Source organism: Siphateles boraxobius, unplaced genomic scaffold, assembly GCF_051911475.1.
Source record: "Siphateles boraxobius isolate OS27281-9 unplaced genomic scaffold, OSU_SipBor_1 12, whole genome shotgun sequence".
Lineage (NCBI taxonomy): Eukaryota > Metazoa > Chordata > Actinopteri > Cypriniformes > Leuciscidae > Siphateles > Siphateles boraxobius.
The window spans coordinates 1,488,783-1,514,331 of NW_027508722.1; the positions used below are offsets into that span (position 1 = coordinate 1,488,783).

At 37.8% G+C, this 25,549-nt stretch overlaps 1 protein-coding gene across 3 annotated transcripts in view; it reads right to left on the bottom strand.

Annotated features, from left to right (window-relative positions):
• grik2 (glutamate receptor, ionotropic, kainate 2) overlaps window positions 1-25,549 on the bottom strand; it is a 285,837-nt gene that overhangs the window by 46,990 nt on the left and 213,298 nt on the right. For all 3 annotated transcript variants that reach the window (XM_077206044.1, XM_077206033.1, XM_077206055.1), the window contains 2 exons: window positions 20,895-21,013; window positions 16,196-16,413 (listed from right to left, as the gene is read on the bottom strand). In XM_077206044.1, the coding sequence (XP_077062159.1) occupies window positions 16,196-16,413; window positions 20,895-21,013 (337 nt within the window). The remainder of the gene's footprint in view (window positions 1-16,195; window positions 16,414-20,894; window positions 21,014-25,549) is intronic.

Consider the following 25,549-nt stretch of genomic DNA (forward strand, 5'->3'; position numbering starts at 1 on the left):
CTGATTCCTTCATCCTGAAGTCAATGTTTTGTTTTTTTAAATGACTGAAATTAAGGGTCTGTGGTGAACACAAGCTCAGGGGCCAGTTGCATAAACATAGCCATCATGTTAAGACTGTGACTTAAGTACTAGTACGACCAACTAGCGGGTCGTCGAGGGGAAATCAGTCTTACTTTTTAGCATCAAATTAGACCAATCTCCGGTTTTATGTAACTGACTTAAAACAGTTGTAAACGGTCTTCAAGAAAAAAATGTGATGACTAACTTGTAAGACTAGTCTTAGCAGTTTATGACACTGGCACCAGGTTATTTTCATGTTATATTCAATGACACAAAATCCATCAATAATACCCCCATGTGATATTTTTCAAAACTTTACTTGTCTTAAAAAAGGCAGTTGCTAACAAGTGTCTAAATGTGACTGCATGTGTTTCATCGTTAAACGTCATCACACCGAAGAGGAAACATCTTCTATTCACTAGACGCGTTTACATCCTCAATGAGTTTATATACTATATATAACTCAAACTTTCAGGGAAAATGTTTTTACATAAGACTAAAAGAGTTGTTGAAGCTTAACGATGGTGAAGTCGTGTGACTGTGGTGTACTTCGTTTAAAGCCTGCGTTTAGCTTTTGACTTCTGCCTATTGTATTTAGACTTCAAAATACAAGCTGTGTTCTTTTGTGAAGATTGTCACGATGAACAAAATGTGTAAGAATCATACATTTTGTTTGACAGAGCTTATTTTCTGCAATGATCCAAAAGCAAATGGAAAAATCCTATTGGCGTTTATTGGCGAGGGAATCTGTGATACTGACTTCCAGGTTGGCTTAGAAAAACACATCATGTCTGCAGCTCTATTGGCTGAGACATTGGTGGAGCTTGAAGAATCATGGGTGCTTCAAATTCCCTGACAGTTAAAAAAGTACGCTACACCGATGTTAGCTAACCTAGACTTCATCCACGACTTCAAATCACCACATACATATTTAAATGACCCAATCTAAAAGAACAGATAACAATCTTAATTGATGTCTAAATGTGTCTATATCTCTGCCCTAGAAAGCAGGCTTCAAGTATCCAGAGCTGAATGTTAAGCAGGATGAGCCTACATTACAGTCAAATGGTCCATTATTCCTTAATAAACTTTAATGTTGTGTAGAACACATTAAACTGGATTTAAACTCTACTCATCACATTGCGATCGTGAAGTACTACTACATAACGGTGTCATATTAAAACAAAAGACTAGGATGCTTCGGGGGCTAGCGTTTCAAACTGAAATTCAATTTAGTTCTCACCGGTTTTAAAATGTTGGAGTAATGGCATAAAAGAAGAATACATATATTTCATATTCAATTCATATTAGGTTATTACATATTGTAATATAAAAACGTGTTTTTATCTTGTAATAATATAATCATGATATTAATGGAATTCTAAAATGGAAATCTTTAATAATTAAACATTAGAAGTTCTGACCAGTATTTACAAATCCACAACAGAAACAGTTATTATTATTACATCATATTAGATAAATGTGTTACCTGCATTAAATAAAAACAATGGTGCTCAATATATTTAATTAATTGCAGTTGTTAATCGTTCATTTTGACAACCCCGACTGTCATGGGCTACATGAAATATTTCTGTGGTGTAAACAGAACAGATAATAAGACTTTATGTTAAATATCCTCAGTAAACATTAGCAAGAGTTCTGTGTGGATTGCTGGTGTTTTCTCTGTGAGATATTCTCCAAAACAAGCATCTCCTGGCCGTCCACACAGCTCAGCACTGATAATGATGCTGGAAATGCAGCGGGGAGGTGGCTGTCCATTTTAACTCACATTCTCATTATATTGACACACGCAGGATGGAGACAGTCTTCGTCAAGCTTCTAACAGGATAAATCTCTCGCACACACCAAAATGTAAAGACATTTAAAAGATGCTGCTAACTATTGGTTTTACGAAAAGCAGACACATAGCCTGTCATGAGAGGGAAACAGAGAGTATGTGCACAATGAAAGGCTTCTTAGAGCATCCACAGGAAAGGGCACATGATTATGCATGCATGTGTGTGTGTGTGTGTGTGTGTGTGTGTGTGTGTGTGTGTGTGTGTGTGTGTGTGTGTGTGTGTGTGTGTGTGTGTGTGTGTGTGTGTGTGTGTGTGTGTGTAATGGCAGAAAGTCTCTTGGGTCTCTATTGTTAGACTTGTCAAAATGCCTTTGATTAGGCCTTACACACATACATGCAACTCTTCGAAGTATTAAAGATGTGCCTTGTCTTTATATGTTTGAGCTGTATTAACTGAAAGCAACTTGCACTGACATATCTTAATATATCAGTGCCATTGTATTGTCTCAAGATACACATCAACAATGTTTTTTTCTTCTTTTTCTAAGGCACGTTGGAGCTACTTAAATGTCCTCATTGAAATAAGGTATAATCCTGGCTTAATCTAAGCCCTGTCTGTGAAACCAGGCCATAGTGTATTTACTTCGTAATTAAATAATTGCTATTTTATTATAACAGATTTAAACTGTAATTAGTAGTGGTATAACAGTACTTATTAATTGCATCAGGGTTATTATAGTTAACTAAACCATATTAAAAATAAATAGTAATAATAAATAATTATTATTAGTAGTAATAATAGTAATAGTAATAATAAATAATAAATATTAACTGTAATTAAATAAAACACTTAAAAATACGAACTAAAATTATTTTATTTCAGCGTGCTGTCAAAGTAACATTTCTCAATTTCATTTAGTTCAACTTGAAATAAGGAAAATAAAAAAATATGTATTTGTATTCATTTTTATTTATATATATACATATACACTCACGTAAAGGATTATTAGGAACACCATACTAATACTGTGTTAGTCCCACTTTCGCCTTCAGAACTGCCTTAATTCTACGTGGCATTGATTTAACAAGGCGCTGTAAGCATTCTTTAGAAATGTTGGCCCATATTGATAGGATAGCATCTTGCAGTTGATGGAGATTTGTGGGATGCACATCCAGGGCATGAAGCTCCCGTTCCACCACATCCCAAAGATGCTCTATTGGGTTGAGATCTGGGGACTGTGGGGGCCATTTTAGTACAGTGAACTCATTGTCATGTTCAAGAAACCAATTTGAAATGATTCGAGCTTTGTGACATGGTGCATTATCCTGCTGGAAGTAGCCATCAGAGGATGGGTACATGGTGGCCATAAAGGGGTGGACATGGTCAGAAACAATGCTCAGATAGGCCGTGGCATTTAAACGATGCCCAATTGGCACTAAGGGGCCTAAAGTGTGCCAAGAAAACATCCCCCACACCATTACACCACCACCAGCCTGCACAGTGGTAACAAGGCATGATGGATCCATGTTCTCATTCTGTTTACGCCAAATTCTGACTCTACCATCTGAATGTCTCAACAGAAATCGAGATCCCGGACATTTTTCCAGTCTTCAACTGTCCAATTTTGGTGAGCTCTTGCAAATTGTAGCCTCTTTTTCCTATTTGTAGTGGAGATGAGTGGTACCCGGTGGGGTCTTCTGCTGTTGTAGCCCATCCGCCTCAAGGTTGTGCGTGTTGTGGCTTCACAAATGCTTTGCTGCATACCTCGGTTGTAACGAGTGGTTATTTCAGTCAAAGTTGCTCTTCTATCAGCTTGAATCAGTAGGCCCATTCTCCTCTGACCTCTAGCATCAACAAGGCATTTTTGCCCACAGGACTGCCGCATACTGGATGTTTTTCCCTTTTCACACCATTCTTTGTAAACCCTAGAAATGGTTGTGCGTGAAAATCCCAGTAACTGAGCAGATTGTGAAATACTCAGACCGGCCCGTCTGGCACCAACCATGCCACGCTCAAAATTGCTTAAATCACCTTTCTTTCCCATTCCGACATTCAGTTTGGAGTTCAGGAGATTGTCTTGACCAGGACCACACCCCTAAATGCATTGAAGCAACTGCCATGTGATTGGTTGATTAGATAAGATAATTTCATTAATGAGAAATTGAACAGGTGTTCCTAATAATCCTTTAGGTGAGTGTATATATAATATAGGCTATATATAATATATATATATATATATATATATATATATATATATATATATATATAAACTCTAATATCTCAATGATACTAAAATAAGGCAACAAGAATAAAAATACATTGATACAAAAAATATTGACTTTAAAATTTATTCTCTAATTCTCTACATTATTTGAAGAACAATAAATGCATTGAAGCAACTGCCATGTGATTGGTTGATTAGATAATTGCATTAATGAGAAATTGAACAGGTGTTCCTAATAATCCATTAGGTGAGTGTATATATATAGGCTATATATATATATATATATATATATATATATATATATATATATATATAAACTCTAATATCTCAATGATACTAAAATAAGGCAACAAGAATAAAAATACATTGATACAAAAAATATTGACTTAGAATAGAATGTATCCTCTAATTCTCTACATTATGTGAAGAACAATAAATCATGAATTAAATTAAACACTGCATAAATTGAAATACAGTGAACTGAAATGATTAATGCCTGCATTTCTTAAGTATATTTACTAAAATTATATTAGAAAAGTTCACCATATGCACATGATATATGGAGTCCTCCATTCTATTAATCAATTATTAGATCATTCATTTAAAAGACAATCTGTTCAGAAAATTCCTTAAAATTGACATCCCTATTTATATTCAAGATTTATTTATAGACATTCATTATTAGTAGTAATAGTAATTTGAATATTAAACTTTTTTATTTAACTATTAAACTATTTTTAAGTTTAACTAATTACATTAAAATATATAATTATTATGATAATAGAATGATAACCTTATTGTTATACTCTTATGCCAGACTTATCCATTTAAAATATATATAGTATTAGTTTCCGGCCACTCTATTCCAAAAATAATCTTTGAAATGAAATTCCCGCCACAGAATGAATGGTGATTGTGAATCACAAGGGCTAGGAGCTTCATTGTTCCTCTCTACAGGAGGAGCTGCTCTCTTTAACTGCTGCTCCACATCATCAGGAGCTGCGATTCGCTTCCTGAGACTATCTCATCTCGACCGTCCAGGGGTCCGAGAACAGAAAAACTCACTGAGGATTGATAAGACCAAGATTGCTCAGGAAATATGAAGGTTTTGAGCCTGAGAAGTAGCCGCAGGTTCCACGAAAACTTTCTCAACAAATTAAAAAGAGGATGATAGCAGCTGAGGTGGTCAGATGAGACCTGGACGAGCAAACCGTTTCTCACAGACTCTTACAGAGACGCAGATGTGACTGATGAACGAGTGGAGGAAGTGAGTGAAGGTGTGCTCCTCCGTGTGAAAGGTTGCCACAGATTGTTTTGATACTGAAGGATAAGAGAGAGAATGAGAGAGAGGTCGGGCTGCTTTCCCAGTGAGCCTGCTCCTCTTTTTGATCATAATATCTTTTGAAGCATAGAATGTGGCATACTAGATGTGACAGATAATAAGATGCCTCAGAGCAGAGAAGGACAAAGAAAGCAAACCTCCAGAGAAGAGGAGGACTATATCTGGCCTATACGTCTTCTGTGTTTCTCCACCTGCTTTCATGGGTTAACATATTATATAATTTAATGTGTCAGCCTTGGGGCAGTATGTTCAGTACAGGGAACGCTTGGCTTCCAGATGGTCTGCCTAAAATGGCCATAATCTTCTGCTACTATGATATTGCAGCAGATCACAGAATCTGTCATGGCTGAAAATCGTATGTTTTTTTTTTTTTTAGCTAAAAGTGTTTAACTTCTACAACACATTTTATGGAAGGAGTATTTTTCTTTTTTTTTAGAATCAGAACTGTACATTTATGTCACATTTGTTACACACACACATATTGTGACGGAATGAGAAACCGCCCCCTTTACCGGGACCAACCCATCTGAGCTACGTTCCCTGCACGTGCCCCAGCACAACGAGGGCACCAGATCCCCTATTTATTTTTGACACTTTATTCCCCCTTTTTGGACATTTTCTTTATTTTTATGTTAATAAACGCCTCTCCAAGGTTTGACGCCACATCTATTTTAAGCGCATGGTCTAAAGCATCCGAATCCACTTTTGCTAGTTTTACGATGGGAAAAATGGTCGGCGCGTGCGGCACATGGTCTTAAAGAGTCGTCCCAATTCTCTTAATGAGGAATGGGTGTTTCGGGCGTAACGTGAAATAAACCAATCAGAGTCTCATCTCCCTTTCACCTTAAAAGCCAGTTGAGCTCGCGCCATGACGCTGATTCACTGTTTACATGGAAGAATTTGCAAGTGGAAAGACTGAACGCTTCTCTAGCGAGGAAACGGATCTGCTCGTGCGCAAGGTTAAAGCGAGACCATCTATGGGACCAGGTTTTGTTGGTCAATGGCTCAGTTATATTTCAGTCTATTTCAGTTCCTCAAAATAGCAACGCTCAAAAAATGTTCCTAAACACACCTCATTTTCAGACCAGCAGCCCATGGGCGAACAGATGGGCGCAAATACATGCTATTTAAACAACGTGGCGCAGGACGTGAAAATGAAAACTGCGTCGGGCCGAAACTAGCAAAAAACACTTCGCGCCGGGTGTATGATAGGGCCCACTTTGTCTAGTGTTTACTCCTCCCGCCACATACATTATAAATATTGTTCATATAAGAACAATAGAAAACTCAACACTGCATACCGTGACATAATAACAGAGGGATTTTTGGGTTTGCTCCTCTGCCATCGACGCTCGCTGTGAGAAATAATGCCAGTATAGATCTGGCAGGAACAATCAGAGTGATACAAATTGTGAAAAAGTTCCATGTGATTAAATGTGGGGACATTTAATTTTACATTTAACAATACTATTACAACATTATTTTCCTGTTATCGCTGTAAAGCTGCTTTGAAACAATCTCTATTGTACAAAGCGCTATATAAATAAAGGTGACTTGACTTGATATTAGTAGAATATTGCATGGCTAGAAAAGGCCTCTCAACCATTCAGATTCAAGACACAGAACTTACTGCTGTCCACACACACACACACACACACACACACACACACACACACACACACACACACACACACACACACACACACACACACACACACACACACACACACACACACACACACACACACACACACACACATCTGCCTCTTTATTAGGTACCATGCATTTAGGCAAGTAGACATGGTCAAGATGCTCTGCGGAAGATCAAATTGTGCATCAGAATGAGGAAGAAAGTTGATTAACAGTAAGTGACTTTGAATGTGTCATGGTTGTTGGTGCCAGATGGGCTGGTCTGAGTATTTCAGAAATTGTTGATCTACTGGGATTTTCACGCGCAACCATCCCCAGGGTTTACAGAGAATGGTGAGGAACAAAAGAAAATATCCAGTGAGCGGTAGTTCTGGGTGAAAATTGGTTTCTTGAACATGTCGATGAGTTCACTATACTCAAATGTCCTCCACAGGCACCAGATCTCAATCCAGAGAGCAGCTTTGAGATGTGCTGGAACGGGAGATTCACATCATGGATGAGCAGCCGAAAAATCGGCAATAACTGCGTGATCATGACAATACTATCATGACAATGATATGACTATCATGACAATATGGACAAAAATCTCTGAGGAAAGTTTCAGGCACCTTGTTGAATCTATGCCACAAAGAATTAAGGCAGTTCTGAAGGCCCTACCTGGTACTAGCAAGGTAATTTGCCAGTAAAAGAAGAATGCAAACACCAAGGTTCTAGCACAAGCTTGATTTCATTGTTATTGCATGCAGTGTTGTCAGAATAGGCAAACTCTTTTTAACCGACAGTTTCCTCAGGATGGAAGAGACTCTTGATATGTACTGTAATTTAGTTAAAGTTAGTTATAGTAACTGGTGGGTGTGATTACAGATAACCTCCTGTATAATCTGGTTTAATGACATACAGTAAAAGTGAACTCTGTCGCCCCCTCACGTTTATCACCAGGGTTAAATTAATGGGAGCTTGGGGCAAAAATTCAACCAAAAATTGCTACAATTTCAAGATAAATGGACAAAAAATGTGCCTGGTTAAAACCAGACCATTCTCAGTTGTAACTGATTTAGGGTCTGGCAAAGCTTCATAGACAAATCATTTCCAAAGGGGAGTTACCAACGGACGTAGCTCAAATGCCTCTGGGCGCAATTGGATAGACCTAAAACCAATCAGAGCGATGAAGGAGATGACGTATGCAGGGCGACGTTATAGAGCAACGTTTGAATACGAGCAGACACTACTTGCTCTACATTTATTTAAAATTAACAGCAAGACAACTGGAAGTGAATGTGCTTTCCATTAAATAAATCACACACAGAAAACAAAAACTTTACAAAAAAAAAACTTTGCAATGAACTTTGCAATTTAGACGCGCAAACTGGGTGCCGGTGTGATGAGACGTACATGCTCGGGCAGATTAGGCTTGAATTCGTTCATCCTCGGATGCTGCGCCGCGCTCGCTGTTCACAGGCAAACCTGTGCACACAGGCAAGCGAAATGGGGTCTTGCCGGTCTTGCGCACCGAACGCGTAATTTTTGCGCACCTTCGCGCTCGTGCGGACGCGTCGAGTATAAACAAGGCTTAACGCCGCCTTCACACTGGCAGTTGAAATCAGCTCCGATACGGCTCCGAAACGACCGGAAGTCATTCATTTCCTATGGAGATTCGCAGACCGCATGCGAATGGGTCCAAAACGGGTCCGACCGAGTGCGGTGCGAAGAAAATCGTGCCCGTTGGTCATCCGGATGCGTTCAAAAAATTGAACTCTTGCGAAAAGCTACGGACGGTTCCTATCCAACAATTCCAGCGGAAGTTAGCGTTGCTATGATACTGATAAACAAACCTGAATTCTTATCGTTATAAAATCATTATATATTTTATTAAAAGTTAAGTTGTCATGTCATTTTTTTAATTTCATGATTTGCTAACGTTATTAGGGCAGTTAATACAATTAAATTGTAGGCAGACATCGAACTAAATGGGATATAGTGGTATAAATTATACCACTATATCATATTTTTTAGCCCACCTGACATGTCAATGTCCTGAGCAACTTTCCTCACGCAGCAGCCTTCCTATTAATATCTCTATAACCCTCATCAGAGAGATCATACAGAACTGACAGAATCAACCTTTCTAATCTCTCTGCCATTTTTGTTCTACCCGCTTCCGACGCTTTTCACTGTGTAGTACGACGTCCGTTGGGGGCGTATTGCGTATTACGGAGCTGATTTCAACTGCCAGTGTGAAGGCGGCGTTACTCCGTGTCAGCGCGCGCTCTGATCGGTAAAGGGGCACTGACCTCTCCCGAATCATCTCCAGCAGTAGCAACCTCCGATCACACCTCTAACTCCGCCTCCGTTTCCCTCGTAAGCTGATATTAGTATTTAAACATTCTCTATGATAAATGTTTGTGAAAAAAATATTTTAATAACATGGTTTTGGCGGTTATAGAGTTATAATGACGGTGTTCAACTGAAACCGTCACACATAGTTCCACGGCGGCATCCATCTTTGTAAATGTACAAAATCTGCTTCACCGTCGCTGTGCTGTCGTCATGGTGTAAAGCCCGCCCCAACGTTTCTGATTGGTGCCGCGATTTCGACGGATTGGAAATGGACTTCAATGAGCTCTTTGCCAGACTAACTTTCAGAGCAAATCTAAATTTGCCGGAAGTTGTCTGGGTTTTCCCAGGCTAACAAAAATACCTGCACAATTAAACTAATTCTAAGACGACTGTCGTGATTAAAGCAACATGTGAAATTGAATAATACATGGTGTTGTGGCATTACATTTAAATCTGCTCACATTGCATCAGATTTCTTTTTACGCGATTTTTGCAGCGTTGAGCATTATAACCAATCACACACATTTCTATTGAGCTTATGAATGCAATGGCCTATCAGATTAGTCAGCACTGGCGTTTTGTTCAGTGCACATGCTCATTGACTGAATTCTGCACTCTTACAGATTCTCTCATCATAAATAACAATGTGCAGATATGACATAAGAGATTTATTCCGCAGTTTATACAGCTTTATTGATTTTTGCAAAAGTGTTTAACTTACACTAGACTGAGATCAGTAACGGTCGAAACATTCTGTGCTCACTTTATGTATATAATTAAAACGCAGCTTGAATAGCAGTTTTGTTTTTCATACTAAAATAACCAATGTGAAATCTTTTCTAATTAACCAATTCATAAACCTTTTTTTAGCTTGTTTTGTCTGTATAACCCGAACATGACATGCCGTTTCCGTACACACACAGTCTGGTTCACAAGCGCAGAACAGTTCCTGTTTCGATGAAGCCCCTCCTTCCGAAATATGAAATGTGCTGTGATTGGTTAGCCGGACCGTGTGTTGTGATTGGCAGCACTTCAGGAAAAGTCACACCCCTATCATAACATAACATACATCTGTTCAGATGTAAAAAATTAAGAATAGTGTCAATTTCAAAGCTATTCAAGCCTGATTCAGACTTCAGAATGTTAACAAACAAGAGGATACAGCTTATCAGCTTTGCCTTTTGTTTACATCACAGCAACAACATAAAACTTATAATTGGAACTGTTAAAACGCAACTACAAATAATAAGACATACTATAGTTGTGATCCACAAACAACAGATTGTCCCGACACATTTCAGGAGGAGCTTTTCTGCGTATAGCCTTCATTGTTGTTATGAAAGCTGTTCTCTATCAAATGTGCAGTGCACAGATACATATTAGGGTTATAATGATCAGGAACAGTGTTTAAAATAAATTTTAACCACTCTTTTAAGTTTGTCAGCCTTAGGAATGTCAAACAAATGAGTTTTGGGAAAGGGGTGGAAAAAACTGTCTTCTCTAGCGCAGCTCTACCAGGTCTCGCCCATTTTTTTGCATATTTCGTGGGTGGGGATTATTAAAATGAATAACTTTGTGACTTCATAAAGCCTGGGAAAAAATGGTTTGTAGACCACAAAAGAGTCATTCGTTGTAGTTCTAGGAAAGTGGAAATCCGGTAAATAAAATGATCTCCCTTTGGAGGGACTTTGAGCTTTGTAACCTTGCAAATCTTCGTTATGCTCAAACAGCAACACACACTAACTAAAGTTGAAAATGCGAAAAAGCATAATAGGACCATTTAATGTATACCGCTGCGATTAAAAAAATTTGGTTAAATTTAAGTCTTTGGCATAAAAAAACAACACAAATACATTTAATAACCTAATTATTAAAATTGCCTTTACAAAGTTAAAAATGCCTATTGAAATCAATTCTATATTGCCCCTCACTGGAACCACGCATTCTTTCATTGACCCAAAAATGATGTCTTTTACAGGACGGGTGCAGTATATTGAGGAACATGATACATAAAAGAGTGATCAAAGGATTAAAATGGTGAGCTCCCATTAGCGCAGTCATCCAGCCTAAACTCCCCAGTGCCTCATCAGACACTCACTAGCGGCCATTTCAATAAACCTCAACATATATTATTAAAATCAGTTTTTTAGCAATAAAACCCAAAGATGCTAAAAACCACCAACAGCTTCGAGGTCTAAGGAATGAGACATTTGAAATTGTCGTTCTGACCAGAAGCACACGGGTGCCCTGCTATAAAAGCATAACCAGGCAATCTCATTCCACCCGGTTGTTAAATCTGATGTCACACGTCACCGTTACCAGATCCAAACGCTCTAATAGATCCCAAAAGCAAACAATGAAGTGTGCTGATATACACTCATTGTCCGCTGTAGTATTACATTAAAATAATGATCTTAGACTTTATCTCCATACCAAATCTCAGTTGGACAGACAGTGATTCATCTTTTCTAAATTCTTAAAATATTGGTGTTCAGGACATTGTGAGCCTACAGTGTACAGTTTTTAAAATGTTAGCCTAAATTTGTGCTATAAAGGAAAAATTCTCTAAAATAGCTACTGACCCAGGAACAGTATTCATTACATCAGCCTTAACAAATGGACTGGAATTTAATAGATAATAGAAGACACAATGGGAACAAATTAAACAAACAAACAAAAAAGTACAGTACAGTAGAAAGATAATATTGTAATAATGTAATAATATAATAATATAATATGATAATATTAATCTTGGATATGGCATAAATATATCATGCTGAAACTTTAACAAACAACTGCATAAAATTTTTCGCATATTACATTAAAACAAGAAAAAAAAATTATCATGCACTAATTATTGTGTGGATTACACGCACAGAAGAGCTATCACAAAAAATCAAAACAAACTCAAAACATGCGTATGCATTTGAATTTGTTCTTAACCTTGCTCTAATGCTAATGAATTTGGACTAATATAAATGAGTGACCACATACTCGAGGTTAGTAATTTGCATAAAATACGTCCAAACAATCAGCATATAAGGGCTTTCTGCAAAACCATTCCTTTGCAGCTTTTTGTCACTTTCAGAAATCATATGATACTCTCACGTGCAGCAAGATCCTTGCGCACGTACACAATTTAATCTTAGCATAATTAAAAAGCAACCCCAAGCATGCGATTATTGTGTATGTGTGGTTTCAGTTGCTCCTACATTTTCTGTACATTTAGAATAAACTTTAGTGTGATGAAGCATGATTTGTTCATTGGAAAACGTGCCTCTACCTACAGTACATTTTTGCTCCAAACTCCAAACACGTCCCAATACATACACATCACTGCCGTTTGCAACTGAAATGAACACTAGAGATAGTAAAATTGCAACAACTTTTGCTTTTGATAACACTATCAGGTATGTTTATGGTTTAGATGGTACGTTATTTTCAGATACAGTCGAGCATTAACCTTTTAGTGCCACTCACCATTTTACTTACTAACTGCTGTGATCTGTACAACAACCAACTTGCCAGATTCACATTTATCTGTTTCAGTTAAAACTGAACACTTTTAGACTCACTCACTGGACATTTCATACTGAAAGTGCAAGACGCAACATAATATCGGTTTTGCAGAAATGTTGTCGCAGGGCAGTTTGTCCAATGAGCCTGCATTTGATTTGTTTGAGAAAGATTTCTACATATTTTTGTACATAGATTTCACACACAAATGTGTGTGTACAATCAATTGGTGAATGAGAAGCAATATTCTATATTATATAACAGTAGATTAGGGTTCTTTGGTTTGTAACAACAGTAAATCATGCTATAGAAGCCAGCGGTGAAAGTAAAGATGTAAAGAACCTAAAACTATTTCAGCCACGAGGGGTTTCGATGTTTGATATGGTTCTAAATTCCTGTAATTATAGAACATAAAAGGAACCTATTTAATTGTGTAAGTGTGGTGTTCTCGATACTATTGAGTTATGTGACTGTCTCTCTGTAGCGCATTATACAGAATCAATAAAGGCAGTTTATCAAACCGTCAATCACTCGCACTGCCACTCAATCACTCAATACATCAGCACCTGCTAAAAGAGCATATGTGTTCAGCGCTCAGGACATCTGCTGTTCCTGTAGGAAATCTGACTGGAATGGATTATAGGCGTTGTCAGGAACAGGATGCTTTGAAGGAGCTACATTTTTTTCTCTCTCCAGTAATCTGCTATAATCTTGCTATCAGCAATATTTAAACTGCTTTAATTAGGTGCCTTAAAGGTACAATATGTAGGATTTTTGCAGTAAAATATCCAAAAACCACTAGGCCAATGTTATATATTTTGTTTAGTTGATTACTTACAATGTCCCAAATGTTTCAAACAATTTGTAAATCGTGAGAAAATTGCGATTTTAACCAAGGAAACGGGACGTGTGAGCAGGGGTGAGGAGTCGCCAGTCAATGACGTCATATCCGCGTTACCCTCGGTTTCCGCCAGGTTTGACCTCGTACTGCCATAGTAACCATGGCGACAGACGTTGACAACTGGCCCGTTATGCCTAGAAGGACGCTCACGCTGTTGTTGTTTTGTTCAAACATATTGGACCATGGCAAGAAGACTTTGAGACAAAAAGAGGACTAAAACGAAGATCAACATCTATCGAGATGCCGTGAGCTCCACGTCCGCGACTAACTTCGACTTGACAGAGACGCGAGTGTTGCATGCACTTTATTAGACAGGTGAGCAAATGTACATAAAACAAATGTTATCAATGATAATCAATGTTATTTAGTTCAACATGATGAAATGTTAGAATATGATCTGTATGTTATTCTAATGTTGATCTAGCTTAACGTACTTAGTCTCATACAGCCAACACACAACCTAACTAACAACATTCAACACACTCAAATGCCGTTTAGTGTGATAGTGTAACTGTTAGAGCAAGTGAAACAGCGCTGCGTTACCTCAAGTTTAATTCGACTAATAAACTGACCTGTGTGAGTATTAATTCAGCACTTGCGTGTAGTTCGGTAGAATCAAATGCCCTTATTCTTTTATATCCGTGGGACTCGCGTTGCATGTGGCGCTGGTATACGTCTAGCAATCGTGCCCTGCTTCAAACCACAGTCATGTTAAAAGCATCAATGTATTCACTCATCCATAAAAGATCCATCAGCTTCGCGACAAGATCCATAATTCAGCTTAATGTGGAATATACGTCATCAGTATACGCCTTTGTTATTGTAAGAGGTTAGCGACCCCTGGTGGCGAAAAATCCTGCATAATTGTACCTTTAACAACATAATTTATTCCAATTTTTGTGTTTTATTTATGTCATAGTGAACGCAACACTTTTTACTTCCATAATATGTGACATATTTCTATGAAACTAAAACTGTATATTCAGCTAAAGGAAAATGTTGCCAGTTCCTTCAGGACTTGATTGTATCATAAATAGAATCTGATTGTACAACACGTTTTTTCTTTGGAATAAACTGTACTGGTGAATTATTCACAACAAGACCAGAAATTCTGGCTTATTTGGGTACATTTACATTCATGAATGTTGATTAATGTACACTGTCCCTTTTTGGAATAAAATGAATTACAAATCAATAATGAATTACATATCACAGAAATAAGTTTTAATGAAGCAAACTGGGTTGATTTAAAAAAAAAAAAATTATAATAATGACATTTAAATGCTATTTCATTAGTATTTGAAATACAGAAAATTACCAGATGGTCAATATATCTCTGTATATTTACAAGAACATATTACAGAGGCGGATAGGAAAGACAAAACATGCTTTTTAACAGCTGCAGAGGATTTCACTCAACAGGTCACAAATGGCCACAATACGTGATCTCAAAGCAAAAATGTTGACTTAATAAGAGTATTTTACTCTTACAGTGAACATTTTCACTCTCATATGGACTGAATAAAGAAATGCAGAGTAGATCTCCCACATAGAGGAACTGAACAGTGCAGTCATACAATTATGATTTCAACCTTTGCACTTCCAGCAGTCCAAAGCAGTAAAAGCTCTGAAACACAACCTCAATTATTAGGTCAAGTATAAAAACTTCATTCTCAAACATTTTGCTTTTTATTATTAGAAAAGAATAACAATCAAATATTATCAGGTACATCGCAAAACAGATTCAAACTCCCATAATTCATGTGACATCAATATTCAATGTGCCAGACCATCCGACCAGCAAAGGTCTCTTCACCAGATGCACAAAACAATATTAAAAATACTAGCCTGTCATTGAGCTTCCTGGTGACTCAGTTAGTAAAGCTGTAATCGATTAAAAATGTAATTAAATTAAATCAAATTAGTGAAGGATAATGTAGAGTTAGCTGGTCATCACAAAAATATAGCCGGTGGACATCACAGGGCGATCCGGTTATGCGTCATCCTTAAATGGTACATTCTAGAGTACCAGAAGCTCTCATCTAAACTACCGCTCCTCTGTCCTTATGGAGAGATATTGAAACTGAGACCGCTGATTCACTTGCAATCTTGCACGCACAGGTTTATATATTTAGAGATACAGAGCAAAGTACTGCAACAAAAAAGTCAAAGCATGCAAGTAAAAGCATTTCTCTATTCCCACTCTCTGGATTTGAATGGCCTGGAACCTTTCATGTGGTGGAAATGCCAAGAACAGTTTGAGAATTGGGACTCATTATCTAATCCCTGAACCTGCATCCAAACCATCCAAACCGCTATTGTTTGATGTTAGTTATGTTACAAGTGAAATGACGGCCTCAACTTACCTTAAAGAAGGTCATTGTAGAGCCATCCTCAACCACTCCATACTCAATCTTGGTCTGCTTGGCCAGATCATCAGCCGAATCAATTGGAGATTCCATTCTCTCCACAGTGAGGAAGGCGGCTAGGTTTGCCGTATACGAGGAGATGATGATTAAGGTAAAAAACCACCAGATTCCTCCTACTATCCTGGTGGAAAGTGCTTTGGGCATGAGCTCAGATCCTAGTAGAGAGGAGCAGAGATAGTAGTCAGGGTAAAGCAGTGATTTCAATGTGAGGACCAGAACCAGATGCACAGGTCTAACCTAGTCCAGATAACTAGTTGCAGGGAAAAGCTTTGCTTTTTGACAATTGGGATGATATATCTATGCTAACTAAATACGCCAAAGTCAACCACAGTGAAGGTGGGAATTAATTTATGTGTTAGGAGAATTTATGTGGCTAAATTTAATTAGATTACAGACTCTCATTTTTGTATTAAAGCATAAAGGGCTCATAATTTGTCTTTGAATTGCCCTACACTCTTCGATCCATTTGGCTTGTGGGTAAAAGCCAAAATGAAGAGCCATCTTATGTTACAGCCTAAGTATAATTTTCTGTTATTCCTTAATCAAGTTGTTACCATGGTCATGCTTAGGAAATTAATTGATACGGGGAAAAGTAGGGGCAATAACTAGTTGTACAAGGAAGAGATGTCAGAGGACAATAGCACAAGGAAATAACTGGCACCTTTTCTCAAGTTCAGCGATTCATTGTAAGCTTTGAACTGCCATACTGAGTCCATGGCAAAACACGAAAGACTGTCAGAAAGATTAGCCATTACATGAATTACAATTGAACTCCAAACTCAGGCCTCGGCAGACTGGTAATGCCATAGTGACCTGTCAATCAAGTCCAGAGTTTGGATATTTTAACTCTAGCTACCAGACAGCTGCACAACCACTGAAATAGGATGGAAGAAAGCGAGAATCACCTTTCCCTCACATACAGTACACTAGCAGTTCATTTGTTAAAGGTGTATTTTCTTCAATGCTGAAAGACGTTCTCTTATCCTATCCACAGAGACAACAATATCTGAACCATTCATCAACCATAGGCTGACGTTCTAAGTGCAAACACTGTGGTGCTTAAGGATTCCAACATGTGGCTCAAACAATTGCGTAGGTTTTGGACAGGAATACCCATTTATCCAAATAAGTAGTTAGGAGCAGGTTGGAAGGAGAGTCTGATAAACTAGAGGCACAAATTTTACACACTTCACCTTTAGCGGAAAAGATGCCTTAACCACTTTTAAAGAAACAAACATCCAGTCGTGTCAAAACAGCATAAAATTATACAACGAATCCATCCCAAGAAGATATAAATGTTGTCATTTTAAAGTATCACCATGCTGGACCATTTGGCCAGGGTGACCTTATATAACCTGGTTGGGGCTGACTGTCATGTACCCAAGGTAACGTCATGTCCAAGCACGCCATCCCACAGTTTTCTCGGGGCTGACAAGCCATGGGCAGGGGAGCCTCTCTACAATGTAGTGTTACTCAATCAAGAGACATGCATACAGTCATCATACACAAACCCTGCTCATTTTGCCCTCAGCCTAATGCCACATCTTCTCTTCCAAAACTCACAGAGAAACCTGAACAAAGGACAGTCCCAATGACATCCTAACATTATGTTGTTAATTGGTGAAGCTGTTGGCCAATAATTTGTTTTATAGAAAATAATTCACAATGATCCAAACACATTAGCTATCTTTTATTGACCTCTGCTTACTGATGATTCCTTGTTAATAGTGCCAATCGCATGTGGGGTTCAGTAGGTTACCTGATCTTGGGGCTGGGAAGACATTCACTGAGGAACCCACACTTTTACTCATTCTCATATGGCTGAGCATCACTTGTCCATCTAGTTCAGAGGTCATCAACCCTGTTCCTCGAGACTCACTGTCCTGTAGAGATGAGCTCCAACCCTTTTCAAACACACCTGCAGCAAATTAAGCTCTTCGGGATCGCTTGAAAATCACAGGCAGTTGTTGAAGCAGGTTGGAAATAAACTTTGCTGGACAGTGGGCATCCAGGAGCAGGGGTGACGACTTCTGTTCTAGTTGGAGGCTGACTGTGCATGACCCTGTAACTCTTTGCTCTTCTTTATTATAAAAATTAACCAGACAAATTGCTCCACCAACTAGAGCAGCTATGCAACTATTCATAATACCTGCAATGTTTTTTTTTTTAACTTCTAACATTCCAAGTTAAAACAGATATCCATGCTGTCTACATTGCAAACAGCTCTTTTTAATCTCTTTAACAATGTAGATTTCACAAAGACTCACAAGGTTAATGTTACACAGCAATCCAATCCCAGCTGTAAATCATTCCATTTGATGGATGCAGTGCAGATTCAAACATTACCCATGCTACTTTGCAAACAAGGGCCTGGTGTCTCTCATTACTCAACCAAATCTTATTATGCTAGTCTGATGCAACACAAAGGCATGCAGGTTACATGTGTCATTGTCCTTCATTCATCATAGGCCTTTCTCAATCTCAAACATCTGCGTCCCACAGTTGAGAAGATGTGGCATGAGGATTTGGTAGGATTAGGGTTAGAAGTCAACAACACACATGGCAGTCTAAGACAGAGGACATGACCTAGAGTTAGTCTTTGTGTCATTCCGCCATTTTTTGCACATGAAATTGGACTTACCTTCTCAGAACCCTGATGAGTGAGAGAACAGTGGTTATGGAAAAGTTCTGCATGCAACTAATGAACCCGTGATCCTCATTCCCAGTGGTTCCCAAACTAGGGTATGCGTATCCCTGGCGATACTTGAGATGACAGAGTGTGTATGCGAACAAAATGCTGAGTTCATTTAATTTTACCCCAACTTAAAATAACACTAAAACAGAGGATGCATTTCTAACATGCCACCTCTAGAGTGAAAACAGGAAAAAGGTAGTGCCGTAAACAGTCAAATACATGTCAAAAATGACTGCCTACACACAAGCAGTGTGCATAAGATAGTTTGCCTGCAGAGTATTTCGCCCTAGCATATCCCGCTGGATTACTGTCGTTCAATGTACCTTAAAAGTGGGGGTTCAGCACTTACTAGCGTGAACAACAAATATAGACAGAGACTGTGCATAGGGATCAATTTAAGACTCAAACTCTCTTCAATGCAAAGTTCTTGTTTTAAATACAAGCAGGAATGCAATTTTACCCGAATATCCACACGATTGCAAATTGATTTTATAAAACAATTAAACAAACAAAAAGGTTCATTTTAGTGACGTAGCCTACATTTTAATAAAAATATTGTCAAAATTGTATGCTTTATTTGCAACGAAACAATAGTTCCAACAAAATCCACAGCAGAACTGCTATCCGTCTCCAAGCAACACACAGCTGTCTTTCATTAGTGAACGAAGCTGATGTCTTTCATTAAGACAGTGACTTGCTGCCACCTACAGGTGGTGTTAGTTTAATAGTAACACTTTTTTTATCATAATTTATTGCTTTATTATTTTAATAATAAAATTAATGGAATTTTAAGTATATGAAAAACATAACACACATTTAATAGGTTTAGAAAATGTTGCCTTTATAAAGGCGCCTTTAACAAATTCACAATTTAAGGGTAGAAACATTGTCCCTAAATGGAAAAGGTGTGACTGAAGTCCAAGAGGAAGAGAAGGGGTACGCAGAAAGATGTTAAAGGGTTAGTTCACCCAAAAATGAAAATGCTGTCAGTAATTACTCACCTCATGTTGTTCCAGCCCCGTAAGACTTTTGTTCATCAGAATATGACTTTCACATCAGAATAATTTTTGTGTGCAAAAAACAAAAAAAAACTTCATTCAACTATTCATTTTTTTCCGTGTGGGCCTCTGACGTGAGTTCACGAAAGCACCATGACGAATGCGCGAGAACTGAGAAGATGACGTTCATGATCATTTGATGGGAAAGTGTGAAAGGTAAGCAATTAATTTTGCGGCATTGGTAAGGCACTTTTACATTTTCTCGTTGGTTTCTCACGATTCGGACAACCAGGAAATGCACCCTTTAGAACCATTTTAAACACTAAATCGAGACCCATCTGCGTCATCTTCTCAGTTTTCGCGCATGCGTCGTGGCGCTCTCGTGAACTGATATCCGAGAACCACAATTAATTAAAATTAATAGTTGAATAAAGTCGTTATTTTTGTTTGTTTTGCGCACAGAAAGTATTCTCGTCGCTTGATAAACTTAAGCTGAGCCACTGTAGTCACTTGGACTATTTTAACGATGTCTTTATTACATACAATTACATAGCAGCCTATGGAGGAGTGAGACAGCTCTCAGATTTAATCAAAAATATCTTAATTTGTGTTCCGAAGATGTACGAAAGTCTTAAGGGGTTGAACAACATGAGGGTTAGTAATTACTGACAGAATTTACATTTTTGGGTGAACTATCCCTTTAAATGCCTCAGGGGGTACGACACTCTACAAAGTTTGGGAACCACTGCTCTACCAAACACCCACCAATAAACACATTCAAGTCCCACACAGCCCCATTCATACGATTGGCCAGCAACCAATTTGCTTCTAGAACTACATGCACAGAGGCGCCCATGCATCATAGTGGGCCTGACAACAGCAAGTTGGGACCCCCAGCAAAAGAGTGGGATGTGTGCTAAGAGGGGCAGGCAGAGGCGTATACCTTGCTGCATGAGAGCTCCAACTCCGAACCAGAAACTATTTAGCAGGGTGAAATTGTTTTCCACCACGTCCGAGTCGGGGTTGCACGGGTGGGGGTTATACCATTCGTAGGGACTAAACCTGTGATGAGCGACACAGAACACAGATACATTTTACTCCAAATGATGTGGTACATAGAAGAAAAATGAAGGAAAGGCAGGTCAACCTATAGAGACACAAGGAGAAAGAGACAGGTTAGCATAATCATCAGTCAATTAGAAATCAAGGTTCAGGAAAAATACAAATTATCTTGAGGAATCTATTACCATCTGTCTTATTAAATGGAACAAATTGATAAGTTAAGCTTATGATACACTAGTTACATGTTGTTTAGAGCTGTTTATGTTTCCAATCACTCTTTTTTTCAATTCCAGGATCAAATGACATATTCATATCAAAGGCAAGCATACTTATCAATGCATATGAGCAACCCAAGTTAAAATTAATTGAATATTCCAGGTTACATACAAATTAAGTTCTAAAAATAAACAAAAACTTACACATGTGAAAACAATCTAATTTGCAATATTTTATTTTGCGATGTGTTGGATTTTACTGTCAACGTGAGAGTTTAAGAATGTTTTTTTAGATATGTTCAAGTTCATTTGCAATACACAATGTGTTTGAATTTTTTTCTTTAATGCATTTTTTGTATTTTCTGCTTTACAATCCTTCACATTAGTAAAGATCATAGTACTGACAGCAGTTTACTTGTCTCTCACATACAAAAACAAATATTTCTCAAACTGCATCAAAGAAGTGGCATTAAGTGGAAACACCAAACAAAATAGTATATATTTTCCTTACACTTTATAGCCTTCAATAAATTCCAAAACTGCTGAGACTGAGCCTACGGATTAAGTGTAATGTTTGACGTAATTATACATGATATTACCATATTGTTTTTTTTTCCTCAGTGTACATTGTTGTATGCATATGTCTAATGTATGTACAGTATATTATTTACTTTACCTCATATCCCGGCATAGAAAATATGATCTGGGTTCATATTACACATACTTTTAACCATAAAGATACAAGATAGCAGACCAGCTGAAAGTCAGTTTGTCAGTCAGAGGAATCTGAGATCTGGAAGAATGACATATTGTATGGGAGTGTATTTGGCCTTCATTTAGCCTGACAAACAAACATTTAGGATGTTCCATCTTAGTGTGAATAGGCCTTAACTGACAATATGTCATACTTTGTGAGTGCATTTCTGTTAATTTTTTTTTTTTATTGTTTTGGTAATTGACAGCCACATATGCAGTCAATATAGCTTAATGTGTAGTTAACCCTGAATATTCATTTAAAAAGGATTTATTCATTTAGATGGCCAATGCAGACGATCTAGTCTATTCCATCATCTCCACACCTCGAAGCCTCGTTCTTAGCTATATCTATCCCACATTGAGACTTTCCATTTACTCCAGCTAAATATAAGTGACATTACATTAGTAAAGGTTGAAAGGGTGACACTTAAGCACTGTGACCTGATTCAGTTTGTGCTGAAGTGATAGGATAAAAAAGCATCTACAGGCTTTTCAAGAGTTGGGCAATAAGATACTAATGAGATTATTTGTCTCAGCTATTATTATTTTTTCATCAAAAATCTGAAATTGAAACAGAAAATACTGACTTTCAGAGACTAAAAGTAAAGTACACAACATATTCTGCATCTATGAGTCTATGAGCAAGATTTGTCAAGTGCTGGAGCAATCTGAAAATGATTACTGTGCTCTTTAAATAGCTCTACTTCTGTATCAAACTAATAAAAAAAACAGTCAACACAACATTCTCATATGAGCCCAAAATACAATTGTAAATGTTACGTACATACCAGCACGAATACATTCAAATCCTTATGAGATGAGGTTCAGATGCTACCTTAGAAGGTAACTGCCTATGTAGGCTAGACTCACTAGAAAAAAAAAATGTTGAGCTTGAACCAGTTGATCTAGTCGTTCATTCGCTATTTGTGATGCAAGTCTGAGTAAATACGAACTTTAATCTTGCAAAGACTTCTGCCCCAGACCTCTCACGCAAAGGGTCTTTGTTCAAGTTCACACAATAACGTTGTGTAAAGCCAATTACTAACGGCAAATCTAACGTGGATGTCTGTCATGGTCTGGAGCGTGCCAGCGGAGGAGAGAGAGGCGATGAACAGCCTCTGTCTGCGTGAGACGTGGCTTAACCTGCTGCTACGGGAAGCGTCAGTCGCCCGTTAGCTGTCAGTTTGATCCAATTATACTGACCTTCTGTTATCTCCGGTCATCTGCGCCGCAGAGGGAAAATTTTGAACAAGGTCAACATGAAGAGATAAACGAAGGCTGAGGATACATTGATGCCCCAGGAAAGAACAATGGTGGGGGGTTTTCAGAAATTCATTGTGCGCAGGACCGATCACGCACCTGATAACAGTCATGTCAGATCTGGAAGACTGACATATTTAAATAGCCTTGCTGTGCTGCAGTGTTTAGCATTGAGGTCATGTTGATTAGCCAACATGCAATTCAATAAGAATGCGACACAAGGATGCATTGCTAATCAATGTGCTACCATAGATTCACAGACTGGCTGCTTGTTCAGCATAGTCTTACTGGAGTTTCAGTCTTAGGAGACGTCTATAACATCCTACAGCAGTGCCAAGCATGACCTCTTTTGAATTTTCACAACTAACACAATGCAGAGGCTTCTCGTGGAATTTTTAAAATGTCAATATCTTGAAATATTACTAACAATATAAAAGTTATTCTTACGCTGACTTAAACTCTAAAAAAATGCCGGGTTGTATTAACCCAAATTTGGGTCAAATATGGACAACCCCAGCCCTTGGGTTACATTTTAAAATTACATTTTTAACCCAATGTTTGGGTTTGTCCATATTTGACCCACAATTGGGTTAAATTCTAGATGGTCAACTGTAGTTGAAAATTAGTAAAGATTTCACAGTAAAAAGACACATGAACCAAGAGCTGAAGGTGGATGTTTTTACAATTATACTAAAAGGGCTTTTACTTGCTATATAAGTATAATCAATCAGACGACAGAAGGAATAGTAGTAGATTGTGTAACAGATTTTTCAGCAGCTCTAATCAAATGTCCATGCGTTGTTAAATCCTTTTTAAGGGCTATGCTTAGAAGAAAAAAAATATACATAAGAAAATATATGTATTCTTATAATAAAATGTATTTGTCTTATCTTATACAATTTTGCTTCTCAGGTAAATGTATCTTAAATATTTGTACTGTAAAACGAGAAAAAATATGTTTTCAGTGCCTTCTTTCCATCCTCTTCCCTCATAGACTCAGAGTAATTATCTAGTCAGCTCCACACAGCAGTCTGTTAAATCATCCTAAGTGCAGCCCATTTAGAAGCATATTCCACCTGGAAATGAACGGGATCTGATAAGCACTTGCCCAGACTGATGAAAGCATTACTCATTCTGTGAGGAGCACATATCCTTCCTTTCTTTCGCATGCTTGGGGTTTCTCACTGCAGTAAGGACAATGATTCATTAGTCATGTTTACTAAGACAAGCATTACTACAAAAATTGCTCATACTTTTTAATTGAGGGATTTAAACAAACTCCTAATCCTCTGTTGAGTAACTTATCCTGTACCATTTGCTACAGACATGAAATCATTCTGCAGAGCTTCTGAACTATTGGATTCCTAGATTTCAAAGATCCTAGACTGACACTGAAGAAAGGATTTCAGTCAGTCATTTAATCATCATTTAGTTTTCATTAACAATATGCATGTTAATAATATTCTCTCCAACTGTATGCCTCATCTATTCTGGTATATAATGTATATAATTCAATCAATTTCCGATGTATAAAAGAAATAACATTTTGTTACGTTTTTTTGCTCTCGTTTCACTTAGCAGATTACAGAAGTAATTTGTTGCAAACTTCAATAAATAAATACAATATAATATAATATTCTCCAGCTTCAACTGTATGGATGGAATAGTAAGATACATTTGCCTTTCATAAGAATATGACACTTTTTTATGAAGCATTAGAATAAGACGCAGAATTTAAACAAATAAGTATTGCATTGGCAGCGTTTTATGGCAAAAGAATCAGCGTGATAAGTACAGTAAGTGTAACTCTTTTATAATTGAGACTTTCTCGGGTTGCTTCATCACCTGCTTTCGCAGAAGAAAGAATAAACTTTGCAAGGGAATGAAAACAACAGGAACAAAAACAACTGCTGATATGCATTACAGATTATAAGAGGATACATATTTGACTTTCATACTGTGCCCAGAAGGAAGGTTTCTAAATACTACATGGTGAGAATAAGCCTTAGGAAACCCTCCACCAGTCCCCATTATGTCACCCTGTGATCTCTTTCTCTCTCGCTCTGTCTTTCTCTCTCACACACGCATGTTTGCTGCATATACCAGCTTTAAAGTGCACACACAGAAGCGGTCGCACATGCACACATAAAGAAATGTGTACAAAGAGACAAACACATAAACACAGTAATACGATCTTGTGTTAGGTCTCCTCTGCTGTTGATGTGTGTGCTTGTTATTTGTGCTCTAGTTGAGGAATGGAAAGGTGAACACTTACCCAGCATTAACATTAGTGCAGTTATAAGGT